The sequence below is a fragment of the Chroicocephalus ridibundus genome, chromosome 2, assembly GCF_963924245.1.
Source record: "Chroicocephalus ridibundus chromosome 2, bChrRid1.1, whole genome shotgun sequence".
NCBI classification, from domain to species: Eukaryota; Metazoa; Chordata; class Aves; order Charadriiformes; family Laridae; genus Chroicocephalus; species Chroicocephalus ridibundus.
Window position 1 is genome coordinate 103,198,219 of NC_086285.1, and position 18,788 is coordinate 103,217,006.

At 42.5% G+C, this 18,788-nt stretch overlaps 2 protein-coding genes across 12 annotated transcripts in view; one reads left to right on the plus strand and one right to left on the minus strand.

The window, feature by feature from the left end:
- TEX10 (testis expressed 10) overlaps positions 1-6,822 on the plus strand; it is a 60,275-nt gene extending 53,453 nt beyond the window's left edge. For all 4 annotated transcript variants that reach the window (XM_063326362.1, XM_063326361.1, XM_063326360.1 and 1 more), the window contains 4 exons: positions 1,803-1,883; positions 3,985-4,166; positions 5,178-5,388; positions 6,588-6,822. In XM_063326362.1, coding sequence (XP_063182432.1) covers positions 1,803-1,883; positions 3,985-4,166; positions 5,178-5,388; positions 6,588-6,701 — 588 coding nt within the window. In that variant the 3' untranslated portion in view covers positions 6,702-6,822. The remainder of the gene's footprint in view (positions 1-1,802; positions 1,884-3,984; positions 4,167-5,177; positions 5,389-6,587) is intronic.
- Positions 6,823-6,966: 144 nt separating this feature from the next.
- INVS (inversin) overlaps positions 6,967-18,788 on the minus strand; it is a 101,446-nt gene continuing 89,624 nt past the window's right edge. For all 8 annotated transcript variants that reach the window (XM_063326352.1, XM_063326351.1, XM_063326353.1 and 5 more), the window contains 3 exons: positions 12,722-12,954; positions 11,671-11,751; positions 6,967-8,002 (listed from right to left, as the gene is read on the minus strand). In XM_063326352.1, the coding sequence (XP_063182422.1) occupies positions 7,887-8,002; positions 11,671-11,751; positions 12,722-12,954 (430 nt within the window). In that variant the 3' untranslated portion in view covers positions 6,967-7,886. The remainder of the gene's footprint in view (positions 8,003-11,670; positions 11,752-12,721; positions 12,955-18,788) is intronic.

The following is an 18,788-nucleotide window of genomic DNA, read 5'->3' on the forward strand; positions in this document are numbered from 1 at the left end:
CTAGGATGGGGTACGCAGCTTTAATAATATTATTTCATTATTAAGTAAATGGACAGTATCAAAAATAAGGGTATTCAATGCAAGAATATCTATAAAATTGTCTTTTACATAGTCCTACTAGTCAAAGAAAATACTTGCACAATTACCCCTGTAATACTGATGAACACAAGCAGTGTCCTGACAGCACTGTGTTCTGTCAAGCAGCTGCGTTAAGGATCTCCTGAATTTGGCCAGTTTAAGCAGGGCTAAGAGCATGTGTGGCATAGAATTCTGGAAAAAAGCTGAGCACGCTTTTCTCTCACCACAGAGGATACTGCTTGGCCATTTTTGATGAGATCACCGCTGGCATCCACATTATTTAGGATTGAGTTTTCGTACCACGGGACCGTGAGCTAACAGTTCTTTCCCCCGTTCTTTTTTTCCCCCTTTCCCTTCAGCTGGAAATGTCGTCACTCTTACTTGTGACACAACACGGGTGATATTTTCTGTTTTGTCATTATCTCTTGTTTAGGTGTCTCGACCTGCCCTGATTCAGCCTAAGTCTCAAAACCAGGACACTACCGCAGAATTTTAATCCCTCAAGTCAGATCATTCTGTGAAAGTTTTCTTTAGCTCTCTTTGGTCAGCAAGGTAGCTTGAGGCATGCGTTCTGCTTAGCCGAGATACGTGTAAAACTCAGAAACCTAAATTCTCCCTTCCCTCAAACATCTGACCTTGCTGTTCTCTTTCTGATTCCCTTAAGTGCAAACAGGATTCCATTCCTCATGTATGGGTTCTTCCATCTTCCTTGTCCTTAGCAGGACGTTCACGATTGCTAATGGTCTAGTATCGCACTCAGCCTGTGCCTGCTGCTTTCTGGAGGCTTCAGATGACACTGGTGGGAGAAGCAACGCACGTGAACAGAGAGAGGGAGGTTATCCAAGCTCTCTGACTACTTTGCAAATTATTGCAATAGATGGGAAGGAAAAGAGGAACCAAGACAGCCACCTGCTGAGGACTGCAGCACAGCTCGCTAGCACATCTGCTGGAGTCTGGGTGCTTTATCCTGTCCAGGAGCCATACAGCATTTCATGGGGTCTTGGTCAATTCTTTCCTCCCCCCACCCCCAACCTGGCAAAAAAATTAAGACCTGAGTCTTCACTTCACTACTGTGGGGTTTTTTTACTTTGTGTTTTGTTTTTATTTTTTTAAACCTCTTTCTGTCCTGCCTCTGGGCAGCTAATGCAGTTTGCTAGTGCCTGTTCATGTAAGCACCGGCAAGTTTTTGCCAGTTCAGAAAACAAGATTTCCCGTTGTAGTCTGTAAGACTTCGGTATCATCTTTGAACATGACATTTTGGGCAGTGTAGAGGAAAATAAGTTGGAAATGGATCTTTGCTGTTTTCTTCTTTGTCACGTTATTTTTCCGTCCCGTTTCACTGTGATTCCTCTGTTTGATGCTGGATAAAGTTATTTGTGGAGTAGTTTTCTGCAATGCTTCAGCTCCGAGGAAAGGCAGCTGGAGGCTCGGTGTGGCACTGTTCCTGCATAGGGTATTTTTGGCCGCCTACTTCAATGACATAGGTAAAATGAAGAAAGCCACTGCCAGAAAAGCTAACGGTGTCATCTCTTTAAACACTTAATAATTTATGTTGACAATGTTACTCTTATACACTGTAAAGAATCAATACTTTGAGACAAAGGTGCTATGTCTCCCCAATGGGTACTTTGTATTTAGGTCTGTCAACAAAGTATGATTACACAGTGAATGACTGCTGCTTGCATGTGGAGTACTTAAATATAACTTTTGTTTTATTAAAACAGATGATCTGTCACAGCTTGTCCACTATACCTTCCCAAAGTCAGTGTTTTGACATTCTCCAGACCGGCATCTGTAAATATCTGGTAAGTACCGTTTTGTCTTCTAGGTTATCTTCCTTGCGATAAATCTTCTAACAGTCTCGTTAATCCTCAAATCCACTCATTCCATCTATTTCATGTGTAATTTCAGAATTTGTAAAAGTTTTTTAACAAGATTAGCAGAGTTTTAAAAAATATCTTAATAACTGTTGGTATCCAAACTTACATGGATTTTTTTGCTCTGGTTTGCGACTAGTTCGGCTTTCTTTTTTTAAGCCAGGACAGCCGTAAAGGAAAGGCTTCTTGTTTTGGTTTGGTTTGCTTTTGAAGAGAGCGACTAGCAGCTTTAGAGGAGATTTACAGTCTGTCTTCCCCTTCTCATCCTGATGGGGATGGCAAAGCCAGAGCTGGGTGGCGGAATTGTACGGGACAGAATTTGCAGTTACCCGTGATGCTGCCTGCCGAGAGGGGGGACCTCTCTGTCCTCATCTCGAGATGGTTCCGCGATCTAAAAAGTAACCGCAATTCCCTGTATGGAGCCCTACTGAAAAATTACTAGACCAAAGCTTACCTATAACTGATTTTTGGGGGTGGATGTTGACTTAAATCACAACTTTTAAGTCAGCTTACGCATTCCACTGCACTGGCCCTTTGAGAGCAGTTAAGTGGATTTTTATAGTTGATGAGGCTGCTGCCCAAGAGCTCTAACTGGATGATGACACCTAACAGGGAAGAAAGGCACCGTGTAGGCAACAGCCTATATGGGGACTCCTGTGAGCGGTCTCATCTGCTGGGTTTGTGTACATGGAAACGTCTGCGTTCACATCATCTTCCAGACTGGCCCACTGGCCTCTTTCGTCAGCACCAATGGCTCACGTGATCTTCAGGATGCGTCTTCATATGCAGACGTCCATCGAGCTTGCTAGCATTATCTCCTCGTTGTGGTTGGCCAGGAACATCGTTATTAGTTTTTGTCACTTTGTGCCTCAACGTTCTGTAGTATTCAGCAGGGTCTCGGTGACAGCTGCAGTCCATCTTGTCACGCAGGAACACCACCCTTCTGCCTCTGCAGCTGCCTGGGGCAGGGTCAGCTCGCGACAGTGATCTGCGCTCGTGGCCTTGAAATACACCTGGTGTCTTAGACTGGAAGTATTTAAAAGTTTGAGTCTATCATTGTTCTTTATCTCTTCCCTCGCCTGAGTAATCATACTGATGAAATACATTCTGCATTTCTGTAGCTTGTACTTTATTGATCTTTTTCTAAACGTTTCTAAAAGAAACGGCTGACCTTGGTAAGCGAACCAACTGCCTCCGTCAGTTTAAACCAATGTACTTGCAGGTGAGCAAATTAGGCTGCTCTAAAACTCCTTACATTAGTTTTGTAATAAGATAAATGGTGCCGCGGTAGCAATGGATGAATTTTTTTTTTTTTTTTTACAGCCTTACAGGACAAAAATCTAGGATAGTTACTCAACAGCACTTCAAAATTTAAACTGCTTTTGAATTCACTGCCTCTACCCAAAAAAGAATGTTTGCTAAATTATTTATCATGCCTATAAAATCCTTACTTTAGATGGTTCTCATTTTAACAACAGAAGAGCATCGCCCCGGCTGTAGGCCTGTTTCGTTAATCTGTTTCATTAGCTTTAATTTAACTCGGCTCATAACGCTCTCGTTCCTGTTGAGCCTGCTGGATTCCTAAGGAGACTCGCCCTCATGACGATCCGGAAGAAGCTTTTCTTTTTGGAGAGAAAATCGGAGTTTCCTTCTACCTCAGCGACTGCTCGCTGCCGTTTGAAGACAGGGAAGGGCGGCTTTGTGCCTGTACCATCTTTCAGAGCAAGGCTCAAAGCAGTGGGGTGTTTTAAAAAATGCGTTTGAGATGAGAGTTTACTTTGAGGGGATGGAGTGAAGATGCCGGTTTAGCCTTCTGGTGGTACAGGTGGCAATTTCTTCGGAAAACATGGATTTGAAAAAAATGCAGTAGCGTGGAGAAGCTGAACAGAAACAAAGTAATATGTGTCACGCTATGAGAGAGATTCATTCATCTCCAGACGTGCCTCTGTACCAGCAGAAAAACTTGGGTATAAAGTGATAAACTTGTTTTGTTTGTTTTGGTTTTTTTTTTTTTGTTGTTTTAATACAGGTTGGATTGGTTGTAATTCCCGATAGCACAGCTGGGTCTGTTCTATGTGCCATAAATAAGCTCTTGGATCAAGCCTGCATCCTCAGTGAAACCCTGCACAAGTTCTTAGCCTCTTGCTGTTACAGTCTTCTCTACTTCCTGCTGACTTTAGACAAAGAGGATGCAGAACACGTACAGAAAAGGTAACGCTGCTTTTCTTCCCGTGTTAATTGTCTCTGCCTTTATACCCCCAAGTATTTAGAGATGTCAAATGAAAGGATACCCCCCCCCCGTCCCCCCAATTTATTTTGCCGTCTGTCTTTTGCTTACTTCAAAACAGTACTTGGATTTAAGAAAAACACCTGCAAAGTTAGCTGGAATTATTTGAAACAATAACTGAAGAAGGTTTCATCTCAAATTGTTCTAGTTAGATGTCAGAACCATCCTGACTTTAGAAAGGTGGATATTTATACCTTAATCTTTAGCTTTAGCCTTTAGTTTCATTAGATATGTTGAAAAGCAACATGCAAAGGATTTGGCGTTGTAAGCTTGTACTCTTAACTGACTTCCTATTTCAGCTTTAACAAAACTTCTCAGGCATCGTTTTATAGACTGCAAATCCATTTGAATTTAAAAAAAAAAAGCTACAGATACCAGATTTAAATAAGTTTATTTACCTGTATAACAGAAATGTCTTTAAATAGTTTAAACCTAAGATTTTTTCCTCTAACGGTTCCATATACAGGAAAGTTGTTCAAAGCTTACTGCAAATTTTAGGTGTGTTTTTTAAAGCTGGAGTCCTCTTCACTTACTGCATTTAATGACTTGCACATCACCAAAAGCTGATTCCATTGTTTGATTTCTTATGAGCCTTAAGTAAAGATTCAGGTGTACCTGAACAACGACTGAAACAAAAACCTCTTCCCGGCCTCGCCAAGCAGAAATCACCCTCTGTAAGAGCTTCAGCAACGTTTGTAGCTCCAGGACAGAACCTTAAATTTTTTTCTAATGCCGTACATAACTTCAGAATATTTTCAAGTTTAGCATTTTCTGGTACAAATTTTCTGTTTCAGCACTAACGATGTTGAAGGCAGTTGGCACGATTGAATTCACAGAGGCAGGTTGCCTTGTGCAGCTGTGAGGCTCGTTCACAGAAGCACAGTTGAAATGCGTGTCCTGGATCACTTCCATTTTTGTTCTCTTTTCCCTCTCAGGGATATGCTGTGGGGATCGTGCATTTCTGCATTAGCACTCCTGCCGCGGTTACTGAGGCTGATGCTGCAAAGCCTGCAAGTCAGCAGGATCTGTCAGGAAGAACTGCCCGTTGTTGCTCAGTTGCTTCGCTTACTAATGCAACACGGTCAGCTCAGGAGCCATATGATCACAAACGAATTTCTGGTGCAACAGATTATCAAGGACATCATGGTATGAAACTCCTCCTTGTCTCCCACGGGTCACAAGGGTATATACGAGGTTTAAGAATTATTGCGAACACGAAGAACGGATGTTTAGCAAAACACAAGTTGTGATTGTCTTTTATTTGTCTCAGAAGTCCAGGCTGCGCAGAAGGCTGCTACTTGTCCAAGCTCCTGTGCTCACTGCACAGATGAGAGTTCCAAAGTTTAGGTTGCACCCAATCCAGTGGCCCTGGCCAGCAGTTGGCTTCCACTGGGAGCGGATTGCCTACACAGCCCGTCTGAGGGAGAGCTGGCCCAAAATAAGAAACTAGTCTCTTCCGTATACCCCTGCTCTGATAAATAGGTGTACAAAGATGTTATTAACTCAGACAAATAACGCACGGTGCAAAATACTCTTTCAAATATTGCAAAACCCGGCCCTTCTATTCATGCGTCTACGTTCCAGTGGCCTTGAGACTCTTACAGTTGCTTCTCTCTTCAGAAGAAGAATCTGAAGCTGCCTTCACACAAAGCTCGTACTGGTTTTGAGCGCAGAGAGTTTGTGTGTCCCACAGGTGTGACTAAGCAAGCCACGCGTATCTGTTAGTGGCTCTTAAAAGCTCTGTTACCAGAAACATAACCTCAGCGGTGGCGAAAGCAGATGTAGGACAGTATCAGGCAGGTTCTCTAACAGAGGATGAGGTGGTTGAGTTCCTTTGGCGTTGGAAATGCCTGGGCCAGTTTTTGTGATGTCCCACTGTGGGTGGGTTGTGTTTAACTACTCGGGAATGCAAAGGAGAGTGAATTACCGGCCTGTGGGCTGTGTTGGTCTGTTGGTAGCAGTTCTCCTGGAGACTGGGGGGTACTGAGCTCTCCTGCTTTAGTAGAACCATGCTCATTTGCATTTTAATTGACTGTAAATTGCAGAATTGGAAAGTAAGCAAGGCACTGTAATCAAGAGTAAGGAAATCACATCTGGTGTAATTCACACGCTTCATAATGTAGCACCGACTTAGTGTAGCAAGTTCTAACACTTTATTATTTCGGCTTTAACAGACGTACGGTGTTGAAATGTACAAAGGAGAAGAATAATGTCACTGTGTGCCCGTGAACGAGGCCATCTTGTACCTTTAACAGCGCACCCGACTAACTGTAAAAACAGAGCGAAGCCTTGCAAACGCTGTTGGTGATACTGAGTTTAATGGTTTTTTTCCCCCTTCTTTCTAGACGCTGAAGAGTGGTGAAGTTCAAGAGCAGTGGCTGACAGACCTCCATTACTGTTTCAACATCTACCTTGCCTCTCACCCCCAGGGACCCGGCCCTATAAACGCCGTGTATTAAAGAGGTCGAACTGCATTTATTTGTAAAGCATTTACTTCTATTTAGTTTTGAATGGAAGATGTTGGAACAAAGCTTGTCAATTTTTTTGTAAGTGAAACAGAATAAAAATTTTACAAAGATCTGCACGCCTCTATTGCCTTTCTTTTCAAGCAAGTAGATGTTACTTTAGCAATGTTAGTTGACGTTACTTTAGACGTTGGTTTAGTAGATGTGGTGACCACAGTGAGGGCTGTTAAAGAAAATCCAGTCTCCCCAGAGCTTTACGTGCTTGCAGAGAAACAGACCTGTATTCACTCCAATCATCTATTGTTTCAAAGCATCATACTAATTAAAAAAAAATAATAAAATTATCTAACACCAACTAGAAGAAAAAAGAGAAAACAATGTACTTTGAAACTAGAGTAAAATTGTTTTATTTTTGCTGAGTTCATATTTTTAAATACTTTGTGCAAGGTAACTACTGTACACTGGCAGCTCCAAAGCTATTATAAGAACAAGTTTTCTTCTAGAATAGGTTTCTTGCTTTCTGTTGAAACTCTTTTTGTGCATGTATAAAAATAATTATTAATATGGAAAAAATTGGTGATAAAGGGTAGAAAACACCCCTCTAACAATTTCTATAGGCTGTGGAAAGCAATTTATTTACGGAGTATTTTTTGGTCAACATCTCCGCTTTTCCTTCCCAGCCCAGAGCTAGCTAAGACGCAATTGTTTCTTTCGTACAGAAGTGGGCCATGCAGGCTGTTCTTCCATTCCTTTTTTAGATTTTGAAATACATTTAATAAATGAGGTAAAACTGAACAACGCTATTCCGGAACCGTTACATCTTTAGCGCAGTTCCCCCTCTCCTTTGAAACTGCGTTTGAACACATTCAACAATCCTACCTTTGACAACGGAAAACTTGGGGGAGCCCCTGCAGCTCCACTGCAATGCTGGGCTTTGCGCTTCGTTTGCTGTTTCCAAATGCAACTCGGATTTCATCCTGTCAGTAAATAAATTAATAGCCGCATTAAAAACCTAATTTGTACACAAAATGAGTCCAACTCCTTAGAAGTCTGCTTGGCATGAGATAATACAAAATTGCAAATGTGTTCAAGTTTAATATGTTGTAGGTGATTTGTATGTTACGGAAGATAACAGTTGTACCGGAAGGTGCTTTTTAAATTCCACACAGTCAGTTTTGCTTAGTGCTTGAGTCTTGTATTTTTTGATTTCGCAGCAGTGGTTGGCCTCATGTTGTATGAAAATTGCTTGGATTTTCCCATGTTCTCCAGCAAATTAACACACTGTAGGTTGTTTACTGTAAAAGAACAAAATGGTTTTGATGAGTAACTCCAGGGGATAAAAAGAAGTTTAATCTACGCTGTGTTCTAGAAATTCATGAACAATGAATCTACCAGGAAAAGAACGGGCGTTTTTTCCTGACATCTCACTTCTGATTATCCGTAGTAAAAGTTCTGGCATCTGGTACAGCTTACACAGCCGGCTACTGCCTGCATTTAACGCAGCCTGTAATGATGGAGCTCGACTTGAGCTTTACCCTCATAAACGAAGGCAGGTTTCCAGGCTGCCGCCTCAGTTGATGACACAATGGTCTTGGCTGAGTTTGCTGAAGAGCAGCAAGAGACTTTGTTGAGCAATATTTAGCAGCGTTAAGTACTGGGTCATTTCTAGAAGGTAGGGAAAGCCAGGCCAGGGCTAAAGCGAGCACACTCTGAATTATTAGAAAGCAAACATGAAAGTCCTCAGACCAGGACAGCTGCCTGTTCTCAGCTTTGAGTACGGTGAATGTCTGGTGAATTCAATGTTTTTATTTACTGTACTGTGCTATAAATAATACTTGTGTTTTCCGGTCCCAGTTTTGTAGAGGTTAGATGCAAACATTCAGTGCTTTATCCCATTCTAGCCAAGGTCAGCCCCAGTGCAAATCTGAACATTTCATTGCAGGGGTGAAACCAGCACATCTTAAGGATGTCTTTCTAATGCCAAGAATTGCAAAAAAACCTCCTCCTTTGTAACTCTATAAACACACTTCGATGTCTACAGTGAAACAAAAAACCCCCCGGGTTTACCTGGCTGGCTGCAGTGAGCATCTTTAAATACCACCTACTGCATTTGAAGAAAGGCATTACTTAATAAAAAGTATATTTAAAAAGGAACAACTTTCAGGTTCCAAATTTGTTTTAATCATAAAGGCCCTGTTTTCCAGACTATTTTTAAGCACGTGCCTGATGTCCGTATATCCCATCACACACTCCTTTCCTACAAGCATCCTCTGCCCCCCCCCTTACTTATTTGCACACTTCCGTTCAGTCCCTCCTGCACGTCCCCAGTCCAAAGCGTTTCGCCTGCTCGTGCCAGTAAGTGAACTGAGTTTGGTGTCAGTCCCTGTCACAGATTTGTCACTGCATGCTTTTTTCCCCTGTACGAACATGAAAAGTAGAGCTGACAGTCGGCCTTCGCCTCCCCCAGCTCTACCTTCTGTGAGAGAAGAATCAAGAAGTGAAGAGTCCATTCTGACCTTCTCCAGGCACCTACGTCAGAAACAGAGGATCTGGCATTAGCCACTGACAGCTCTGAACTTTTCCAACAAACGTAATGTTGTCATGCACAAAGGCAGGCAGATGAAAAACATGTTATTGTCTTTAAGTAAGGGCTAAAGTTCCCTGAGCTGCTATTAGGTGAATAAAAGTAGGTAGTGTTCTGAAGGAACTGGGCAGAGTTCCTATCACTATCCTATTCGTCACCAAGTTATGAAAGCAAAGGACGCTCAACCCTCACAAGAAAGCCTTTTCATTTTAGAAGACAGGGAGAGCTGTTGTCCTGAAAAGTTAAACGAAAAGAAGCATTATTTGCTAAAGCTCTTTTAAAATTTAGATTCATGGCTGCATGAAGAGGTGGCAATCAAACACCTGTCTGGTCAGGCCTCTTAATTAAAACAGTTTTCAAACAGTGGAAGAAAAACACCTCTGTCAATGAGGCAGAAACTCACCTGCAGTACTAACAAACGCAAGGATACGTCTACTGTCAGATTTTCTTGTGACTTCAAAGTTTTCTTAAACTAGTTGGAAAAAGTATTTTACTTCCCTTTGCTAATTATCGGAATTGCTGGCTCCTTGAAGCATTCGCTTTGTTGCTATCTAGCTGTGGCCTGCCGCAGAACGATGTGTGACACAACCATGAAGACCAAAGGGCCAACAAGGCACTAAACCATCACATGGCGAAGGGCTAACATTGCCATAGCCCCCAGCCCCCACTAAGTGCATAATAGAATCATAGAACCGTGGGGTTGGAAGGGACCTCTGGAGATCATCTAGTCCACCCCCTCTGCCAGAGCAGGGTCACCTAGAGCAGGTTGCACAGGAAGGCGTCCAGGTGGGTTTGGAATGTCTCCAGAGACAGAGACTCCACCACCTCTCTGGGCAGCCTGTTCCAGTGCTCTGCCACCCTCAGGGTAAAGAAGTTCCTCCTCATGTTAAGATGGAACTTCCAATGCTCAAGTTTGTGCCTGTTACCTCTTGTCCTGTCCCCAGCCACCACTGAAAAGAGCCTGGCCCCATCCTCCTGACACCCACCCTTTAAGTATTTATAAGTGTTGATAAGGTCCCCCCTCAGTCGTCTCTTTTCCAGACTGAAGAGACCCAAATCCTTCAGCCTTTCTTCATAGGAGAGGTGTTCCAGTGCCCTCATCATCTTGGTAGCCCTTTGCTGTACCCTCTCCAGCAGTTCCCTGTCCTTCTTGAACCGGGGAGCCCAGAACTGGACACAGTACTCCAGGTGCGGCCTCACCAGGGCAGAGTAGAGGGGGAGGATGACCTCCCTCAACCTGCTGGCCACACTCTTCTTGATGCAGCCCAGGATGCCATAGGCCTTTTTGGCCACAAGGGCACATTGCTGGCTCATGGTCATCCTGTTGTCCACCAGATCTTTTTCCACAGAGTCTTTTTCCACAGAGCTGCTCTCCAGCAGGTCAGCCCCCAACCTGTACTGGTGCATGGGGTTATTCCTCCCCAGGTGCAGCACCCTACACTTGCCCTTATTGAATTTCAGAAGGTTCCTCTCTGCCCAAATCTCTTGAAAAAGTCTTAAAAATGGCATTTAGAAAAGCAGTAGTAGGAGAGATGACCGTGTACTCTAACTTCATTTTTAAGCTGTCAATGCATAAAAGTTCCAGCTTTTAATGACCTTGTTAATACTTTTACAACCTCTGTTCTTTGCTGCTGTTCTGTTTTACGTGGTGTAGCCCCATCTGCCTGCACGGCTTGACAGTCTGATCGCGCCAGCCCCGCAGCCCCGATACCTGCTCCATACATACCATTTCAGTTACAACACAAGTAAGGTTTTCCCAAGGAAGAGCTGGTAATGACTACACAGCTCCCGAGCTAAGCAGCAAATAAATGCATGGTTTCGTTAGTGCCTCAAAACTTACCGCAAGTAAAACTCTACGGAATAACTGAGGCTCTGTGCGCAGCGCAGGAACCCCATTATGCCGTTTTAGAAGAAAGGGCAGAGATCGGATGGGTACCTTTGGATTTTCAATTATTTTTCTATGCGCTAAACCATATATTTCTACCAAACAGGTGTCTAAATTCTTGGCACATGTATAAATCCACTCTTTTTTTTTTTATAGGGCTAGTTGCTGCTGAACCAAAATACGAGACCATTTTAACCACAGGTGAATGTTATCTGGCTTATGAGTGTACAAGTCTATTATATCAAGGTCTTTCCTAGTAAAAGCCCCGTGAAAATAGGTTTTCATATAAATGATTCAACATAAGGATAAAAGTATAGTGCTCAGATAAGTCCAAAATTAGCGAAAGAAAGAGCGTGCAATCACAACAGGTTAGTAGTTACGTGTTTCGATATGAGATCCTGCTTCTTGAGCAGATTATTTTTTTCTTTTCTCAGATGAAACCAATCCCACCTATATATAAACATTAAAGTATTCTTAAAGTGTACGTGTCCTACCTGAGACCAGCTGCACATCAGAAAGTTTCAGCTTCGAAGGAGGTCTTGCTGGCTGATACGCTTTGCCTTCCTGAGAACGTCCTGTAACACACAAGATGAACAGCTCTGTGTTTATTGACCTAGAGATGCGGTTACGTATAGCTATAAACTATTTAAGGAGGCTCTAGCGTTACTTTACCCTAAAAAGTATTCTCGTTTACGATGAGGAAACTCATGAGATGTTCTATATGACAGAAAATTGGGACAACCACAACTGAACTTTATAAGATACATCTTGAAGTTGCTATTAAAAAGAAGGAAAATAAAATTATTAGCTTTATTTATTGATTTATTTATATCCTTTTTGGCTATCTAAACTACAGAGCCATGACAGATGTGACTTTTACCACCTGGGAAAGTACATGTAGTTGATCCACACTGTAAAGGAACTCAAGGTTTAAAAGCAACGCTTTTACTCTCCCCTTTCTTCAGGACGCCTTCCTTGGCACCAGGCGCGTTCAGGCGTAGCGCAGAGCACTTCAGTGTTATCATAAAAGATGATCTTACCCTTCCAGTAAAGACTGGATGCCTTCAAACAAGGAAGTTATTAACACGGGACAAGACCGTATTTTACAAATGGAAACATTTAAAGCAAAATCAACACAACCCCAAAGAAGTTTAAAATATTGCTTGAAAAAATTAAACCGTGATCCAGATAGCCACTGTGCGTCGATACAGCCAGCTATCCCCAGTTTAATTGCTTTATTCTCTTTCTGTATTGATATATGTGAGCGGCTCTGGCAACAGAAAGGTTTGGTTGCTCAAGACCCGTACTGGAATCATGCCACGTGGTGATCCAAACGGCTTTAGCCACAGCCATTTTAAATCACAGAAGGGCTTTTTTTTCTGTCAACCTGCAACAGAAATAAAATTACCCAGAATACCAGAGATTCAGACTGATTTTTATAAATAGCTGAAATCCCTAACGATTAGGTAAGAAGTGTATAGGAGAATACACTCTGTTATAAAAATAAAAGCATAGGTATTTAAAAAAGAGTGAAGACAAAATTACCATATATCTGCTTCAGGATGGACTGCTTGCTGGTTTTTATGGCTGAGCTGGTTTTGTTTACAGATTTCAGACTTTTAGATGACGGAACCGATTTCAGAGGGCTATGGTTCAGCTGTTTCTTCCAAGCAACCTGAATGAAGAAGGCAGCTGTCTCTTGTCGCCATTTGTCTTCATCTTCTTTGCACTGCCGCTTAGCACTAAGAAGCTGAAACAACTCCTGTCTTAGCTGGTAACTAGAGAGCAGAAAAGAGAAGAGCGCTTGTTTTAGGTGACCTGTTTTAACTTCGGCGCTTGCCACGCATCAGTTCACATGGTGGATTACATGAGTAACTGGGAAAACAGAGCTCCCACTGACGTGCTAAGTCATTTGGATGAGAAATGTTTGCTCAGAAGAAAAAGTAGGAGCTGGGTTCAATTCCGGATGCATTCATTGTTTTGCACAGTCAATAAAGATCTGGCGTTACGCGTATCAAAAGTTACCATACTGCAACATCAGCTTATCAACTGCTTTAAAATATATAGAAAATCTGGAGAAGACAAAACCTATAAATATTTAGGATATAACAGCATAATCAATACTGTTTTCCCATTTTCACTATATTCACAGCTTAATAACACCAAATTTTCTTGTGTGCCATGACACTTTGTATTCTCAGTTGATCAGCGCAAGAAACGAGCCAAATCTACCTCTTGCGGGGTCAACGGCAGCGTTCCTCTAGAGAAAACTGAGCTGCTTTCCATCCCTCCTCTGAAGATGCCCCCCCCTCGCCTTGTTTTCACCAATCTCCCTTCCCTTCCCCCTTCCCTCCCCTTCCCCCTCCCCTCCCCCAATCTTGCCACGGCTGCTGTGACCTTACAGGCAGTCACAGCCCCGTTCCAAGTGGCAGCGGTAGATTATCTGTCCTTCTTCCCACTTTGGTGGCTAATGACACCAGCAACAAGGAGCGGTTTGGGGGTTTTCTTCTTGAATCAGATAGAAGTGTTCAATCAGATATTGGCATTTCACACTCACAAGTCAATTAACTGGCCTAGCAATTAACTCTGAATCTTCCCAGGACAAACCTGTCACAAATGAACATTGAGTAACACTTGTAAAATATTAATTATAAGTGTTTAGTAACAGGCCAAAACACATTGATCATCATTCCCTCCAGCATTCAAAAAGGCTTCTACTGGATGCTCCTGTAAAGGGAATGAGGAAGGGAGGAGAAAGAGGTGATTTTGTTCTCTTGCTCCATCTGCAACAAGTTCTAAATTAAAACAAAAGACAACGCAACCAGATACAAATTGTTTAAATATATGTTAGAAGCCAATGAACTATATAATTCAAACAGAACAGCAGCCACATACAGAAAATGAGTACATAAAAGCACAATAGAATGCCAAAGGGGGATGATATGCTCACTTACAGCCCCAATAATTTTAAACTTTCGATAAGCTGAGTAAATTACCTCTGTGAAATTCGCTGGGTGAGACAAACGTATTTAATCTTAATTTAGTGGAGCTTCAGAATTCAGGCACGTACTGTTACACAGCTCATTAAAGTACACAGCAAATGTGGGGAGCAACTGCACCTTACCAATAAATGTCCGTAGTGCCTGTAAGTTGCAAAGCACTGTATGAATTCAGAACAGGAGGATTATCAAGAGACAGAAGAGGAAAAAAAAAAAAGATCCAGTTTTGTTAAATAACATGTCACTTACAACTTTTCAAATGGGTAAGAGAGGAAGAGAAAGTGAAGGGGGGGCACAATTACAGAGACGTGTTGCCATAACTTGAGCTAAGGATGGGTTACGTGAATACCGCTGCAGGAAAAACAATTGGGGAACTGTTTTAGACTGGAGCAGAAAAGAATAGTAAGCTATTCTCATGGAATTCGGTAATTACTGCCAGAAGCCGTTGCTGATATGTGAAATAAGCCATTCACAGGGACTCCACCTTTGCACCCAGCTGCGATTTCATGTTTGTAAAAAACTTCTGGTAGTTTTTAGCAGCAAAGCTCTGCCACGGAGAAGTTTTGGCAACAGGGAGGCTCTGAGAAGATGCAGGCAGTTATCTTTAGAGCATGTGCACTTTTTTAAAATTCAGCTCTCCCGTAACAGATCGTTCTGATCCTAGTGAGAAAAAAGAATGGGACCAAGCTTGACGCTCTCTGCATCTGATGTGGTGCCTTAACAAAATACCCAATGCTTAGTCAACAAAACTACTGCACGTAAAAGAAACGTGGAATATCTGTGCAGAACGACAAAGCTGGCAGATGGTGTTCAGATTCATTGTTACGGAAGCTCTAATCTTAAAAACTACTGCTGGTCAAAGTATGCATATAGCAATGATATATAAAAAAAAATATAGCTTGATTCCAGCAGGAAAGCAACAGTGACAGCAACCAACTTATTTCCAGCTTCTGTCGACTCGCTGTGGACCCTGGAGAACAGCACAGGCCTCAGTGCCCCCCAGGAGAGAGCAAGCCAGACACAGGATCTGTAAGCCTCACCGAGCAGGATAAGCAATTAACCTTTGGCAAGCCACACACCTGAAGATACACTTTTGAGGACTACATTTATAAAGTTTGTGAACTGGGGGAATTGAAACGTTTCCCCAAGAAAGGCAAGTTTAATATACTTAAGTAGACCAGTACCATTGTGTTGTCGCTCACAACGGCTCTCAATAAACATTCAGTAAGTAAATCATGACTATAAAATTTGCAGTGAAATGTATTTAATGCTAATTTAGAGAAATGCCAGAATTCAAGCATGTACTTCTACATGTTTCTAATGTATATGTTAATTGTTAATGTAGAATTCTATTGCTATCTACAAGTACATGCTATTTATCAGTGCAAGCCCGGACCCAAAAGACAAGCACAGGACCCAGTGGGACCCACAACCACACAGTAGGGACCTGCTTAAGAACTGTAATTCGGTGTACAGTGGGTGGGAAATTAGGTATTTCAGAGAGAGCGTCGGAGTAACTGACATAGTAGTAGTCAACACAATGAACTGTTCTGTGTTCTGCATCAAAACAATCACTGAAATAAATGCACTAGGATATTGCCGCAAACTTTATGAACGCCATCAAAGCTCTAGCAACAGTAAAGTGTCCGCAGAAGTAACAACATGACAGTGGAGGAACTGCCAAACTAATCTCTCCTGCAGCCTTGCAGAATTTATCATCCTCGTTAGTGTTCTATAAAATATGAGTTTTGAGTATTTTACGAGATATTTATTTTTCTTTATTAATTCTTTAAATAACAAATGTCATTTAGACAATCTTTAATCCCCACGATTTCCACGTGCTGTAAGTGCGTGCATGCACTTCTTGGTGAGGTAACACACCATCACTGTTTCAGCAGGTGAATAGTTTAGAAAGATTTAGCCGAAATCTTTAGTCAAAACTCTAAATGGAATGCAAAGAATTCTTCACAGGTAAGTTAGCTCAATACAAGGTTTTAGATCCCAGTTCTTGTGAGGAAATCTGCACAAGCACTTACTACACATCTTTACAGTTTAACTGAAAGCTATGGCATGTGCCTACTCCCTTGTAAGGGTTTTAATTTTGTGTTAAGTGAAAAGAACACGGTCTTCAGAAGCAGCAGTATCACTTAGGGATATACTCCCCTAACCTCCTCCTGACTGACTTTACCTTTTTGGTATGTAAAAGGAGCTGAACACATAAGACAAGAATTCGGGATCTACATTAGAAAAGAAGGCCGAGGAGGACATTTTCAGCTGCTTACATAGCGTTTGGAAGCAGCAGAGCGGGCTGATGGCAGAAGTGGTGGATCATTGGGAGAACAAGTGGCTGCTTTGCTTTGCAGTTCGGTGTGGGTATGAGAAATGTGGCCGGGAACCACAAAACCACAGAATGATTTGGGTTGGAAGGAACCTTTAAAGACCATCTAGTCCAACCCCCCTGCCAAAGGGCAGGGACGCCTTCCACTAGACCAGGGTGCTCAAAGCCCCAGCAAGCCTGGCCTTGAACACTTCCAGGGATGGGGCATCCACAACTTCCCTGGGCAACCTGTTCCAGTGCCTCACCACCCTCATCCGTAAAAAACTTCCTCCTTATGTCCAACCTAACCCTACCCTCTGTCAGTTTAAAACTGTTCTCCCTTGTCCTGTTAGTACAGGCCTTGGTAAAAAGTCTTTCACCATCTTTCTTACAAGCCCCCTTTAAGTATTGAAGGGCTGCAATCAGATGTCCCCGGAGCCTTCTCTTCTCCAGGCTGAACAACCCCAACTCTCTCAGCCTGTCCCCATAGGAGAGGTGCTCCAGCCCTCCGACCATTTTTGTGGCCCTCCTCTGGACATGCTCCAACTGGTCCATGTCTTTCTTGTACTGGGGATCCCAGAGCTGGATGCACAAATAGCAAACACAGAGCAAAGATGACAGACATATGGAAATAGGTGATACCGTACAAAAAAAGTCAGCATTTTCACCAAAAACAGAGAGGCTCAAAAATGAATTAATACTATGTTCCAAAATTTTAACTTTTCCTGGAATAGGAATGTACTCACAAAAGCCAGTGTAACTTTTATATTCCAACAACAGTGAAGAGATAACGTGGAATATTAATGGACCATAAATCCAACCTCATGCTTGGAAATATTTAGAGCAATCAGTAAAAGAGCTGCAGCCAACAGAAGTATTTGCTGAGCCAACACAAATGTTTAAATGACCATGTATCAGTTTAGGAACAAACAGACTGTTGGCTCGGACCATGGGGTGTCTGGTCTGGTGTCCCCTCCCTAGAAATGGTCAGTGTCAGCTCTTTCTGAAAGACAAAACTTCATCAGACTTTGTAAGTTAACTGTATAAAGCAATAGGAGAAATACTGGTTCTCAAGACTCCACAAACAAGTAGCTAGTGACACTTGTCTCTTAGCTCCCTGGTGTTTCGTACAGTAGGGAACACAGGTTAACACTTGCAAAATAAGAAACAGAGGATTTTTTAAGCCTTGGAGCACCACTGAAAGCAAGCAACACAACTTTTTTTATCTTTTCAGAGCTATGTGGTACTACGTGGCAAAAAGATCTTTTCTTGTTAAAACAGCAGGCTTTTACAATAGGTACTCAGAACCGTTCCCTCTTAACTTTTGGTCCTGGCCTTGCTTGATGCGGCCCAGAGGACGTTACTGGAGCGGCTGAAGAGCCAAAGCTGGATGCAGTGACAGAGAGAGCAGCCCCTGATGCTCCAGCTGCTGAGTGCTCGCCTCTGCTCCACGCTGTGGCAGGGCGGGCTGGATGCCAACGCTGCCCTGCACTGGGAAGACAGCTAGTCATTGGCTCCTGGCACAGCAGCGGGTAGAAAAAGCTCTGAATTTCTTTCCGAGGGAACCAAAGCTTCCAACATGACCCAGAAGAAGGGAGGTCTACCACTGATTCAGCATTTATTCTGCAGGCAGTGGGGCATGAAGACCTGATTCTGCTGTTGCAGGAAACTTGGAGGTTTCCCAGGGACTGGTACAAAGGAGGTTACTACCCTCTGTATGCTCCCAGACATCCGCCACCTGCTCCCTTTGATACAGTTTGGTCAGGGGAACAATTTTTGTATCACTACTGAACTGTACCGTGGGGTGTGAGAGCTGAGCTCTCAAAGGAACTTCCTTGTTATTTTTTCTTTGACTGAATGCTAAGAAATACTAAAACATATATGAAACTGTTAAAACTAGTGAGAGACCTGGAAAGATCAGTTATTAGTAAAAATCAGCAATTTACCACAGAATCATAGAATTGCCTAGGTTGGAAGGGACCTTTCAGATCATCTAGTCTAACCATCAACCTAACTCTGACAAAAACCAGCACTAAACCATATCTCTTAAGCTCTATGTCTACCCGTCTTTTAAATACCTCCAGGGATGGTGCCTCCACCACTTCCCTGGGCAGCCTGTTCCAATGCTTAATAACCCTTCTAGTGTAAAAATTTTTCCTAATATCCAGTCTAAACCTCCCCTGGCACAACTTGATGCCATTTCCCCTTGTCCTATCGCCTGTTACTTGGGAGAAGTTTTTGGCATTCTCATCAAAACTGAAGAAAATTTCAATTAAAAAAATAGGAAATAAGAATT